At 54.7% G+C, this 2,257-nt stretch overlaps 1 protein-coding gene across 1 annotated transcript; it reads left to right on the forward strand.

Moving 5' to 3' along the window:
- Window positions 1–1,216: 1,216 nt before the first annotated feature.
- On the forward strand, window positions 1,217–1,796 carry LOC108311282 (keratin-associated protein 12-1-like). Its single transcript, XM_017538715.2, has one exon. It carries the CDS (start codon window positions 1,251–1,253, stop codon window positions 1,539–1,541), a length of 291 nt encoding a protein of 96 aa, XP_017394204.2. The 5' UTR covers window positions 1,217–1,250; the 3' UTR covers window positions 1,542–1,796.
- The last annotated feature ends 461 nt before the right edge of the window (window positions 1,797–2,257 follow it).

A 2,257-nucleotide genomic window follows, 5' to 3' on the forward strand; every position in this document is an offset into this window, starting at 1 on the left:
TGGCCAGTATCTGATGATTTTGATTGTATGTGAGCTGTTATGATAATGCATTTACAGACTCTGAGCTCCGTCGTGTTTCTGATTTTTGTTCTAGCCGTCGGTAACTGGAGGATGACCTTGACCTTGTGCAGTGTTTATTGAACACTTTGGGTGGATCTCTGGGAAGTGTCTACAACTTGGAATATTCTATATCTTGGTGAGACTCACATTCCACACCGTCTTCCCTAAAACTCCTGTTCTGGATTGGTTTCGGCTTTGCTTGGGCCGGGCTGGGTGGGTCTCACTCCTGTCTGTGGTCCTTACTCATTTGGTGGGGGGCTGTGGGGGTCTGGGCTGGATATCGGCACGGGCGCTGAAGCGGGGGCTCCGCTCTCATTCCTCTAGCAGCTTCTCTCTGGTGAGAAGCTTCTCTCAGTGAGTCTGCGGTGGCCTTGCCCTGGGAAGGTACATCCCTGCCCCATCCCCAGATTCTCAGCCGACCCTCACACGGCGGGTCCTGCCCTCCACACCGACCCTTCCTCTGCTTCCCTGCTCCTCAGACTCCAGGGCTTCGACTGCCTGGGCACCGGCCCCTCCCTCCTCGGCAATTGTATTCTGCTGCAACTCCAGCTGCTAACATTGCCCTTTGGAAGCGTGCCCCAGCAGAGAGCTGGGACGCGGGAGTTTCTTCTTTCTCCTAAGTTTCTGCTGTCTCAGGAATCACAGTCTGCACTGCTGGTTGACCACTGCCTGAAAACGAGCGTCTCATAAATCTCAGCCGTGCTGCTGATAGAGTGGCCAGCTCTGCACACTCCCGGCGGCAGGGGTCCCAGTAGGGTTACGTGGTCCGTGTTCACTTCTGGTCTCTTCCCCAAAGTTTCTGCTTGATGAAACAGAAGCTGTGGTTCGAGGAGCTCCTCTGGGAACCAGTCATGTCTGCTTCAGTGTAGGACTGATGAAGGGAGGCAGGGATCAGTCAGTTGGGTCTAAAACCACCTGTGCATCACTGATAAATTTGGGCAGCTTTCCAAATATAACAAGTGCTTGAAGAAGGTGCAATTAGTTATGAAACTAAGGGCCAAATAAAAAACATGAGCATCTACAACAGAAAACTGAGTTCCAGGAAACACCCTTGAGGAAGAAAAACAAGGAAGACAGCAGGCGCGCTTCCGTGCTGGGAGATGCCTGGGTCCAGGTATAAAGGCTGCCCGGGGAAGCCATCTCCAGACACCACTGCCCTCTGCCTCAGACTTATCCAGCCACATGCCACCATGTGCCACACCAGCTGCTCCTCAGGCTGCCGGGCAGCCTGCCGCGTGCCCAGCTCCTGCCAGGCATCCTGCTGCATGCCCGTGGGCTGCCAGTCCTCCGTGTGTGTGCCCGTGAGCTTCAGGCTAGCCCTGTGTGTGCCCGTGAGATGCCAGTCCTCTGTGTGTGTGCCTGTGAGCTGCAGGCCCGTTGTCTGTGTGGCCCCCTCCTGCCAGTCCTCCGGGTGCTGCCAGCCCTCCTGCACCAGCGTCCTCTGCAGATCTGTCTCCTGCAGCATCCCATCCTGCTGCTGACCACGAGTGTCCAGACCCGCTGCTCCCAGTGCAGACGGGGCCACACCTGTACCCTCCCCGGATGAGTCCTCGGTTATTCTTCTGCACTTGGGGCTAGTGAAAAGCATGCTCAGTGAGCCTTCTGAATTCTGGGTTGAGAATGTGACAGAATTATCTGGAGCCCTCGCTGACCTTGCCCATCCTCCTAGAGAAGTCTGGGTCCCAGATATATTCTCTGACCCCATGAGAGCCAAATAAACCAGCTTTCCCCATGCAGCTCTGTTTCTGGTCTTTCTTTTTTATTCCGATGTTCCCCGCTACCTATTCCGCTGATTACATAGAATTTACTGCTAAACGCTCTTCAGCGGTCCCTTCGCACAGTGCTCATCAGAAGGTGGTGTCCTGGGTGGAGGGCACGGCTACAGATGCCCATGTGGTCTCTGCTAAGGCTCCCGGGGCCCAGGTGCAGTGGCTACAGCGGTGCCTTTCCCGCCTGCGGTGGAGTGGTCTTGCTGTCCACTCCTGCTCCAGCCTAGCAAGCTGTGCATGGAAGGCCAAAGCCTCAGAGCATTGAAGATTGGGTTTTCCCATGTGCTTGGTGGACGTCCTATTTCCCAGGTCATGGAGAATCTCAAGTTTACAGACCTGGATTAGTTCTGCAGCACATACTCCCATTACTGGTCCACAAAGGCCCAGTTTTTACTGATTGACTGATGATCGATTACTGAGAATTCTAA

The sequence above is a fragment of the Cebus imitator genome, unplaced genomic scaffold (assembly GCF_001604975.1).
Source record: "Cebus imitator isolate Cc_AM_T3 unplaced genomic scaffold, Cebus_imitator-1.0 Scaffold112, whole genome shotgun sequence".
NCBI classification, from domain to species: domain Eukaryota; kingdom Metazoa; phylum Chordata; class Mammalia; order Primates; family Cebidae; genus Cebus; species Cebus imitator.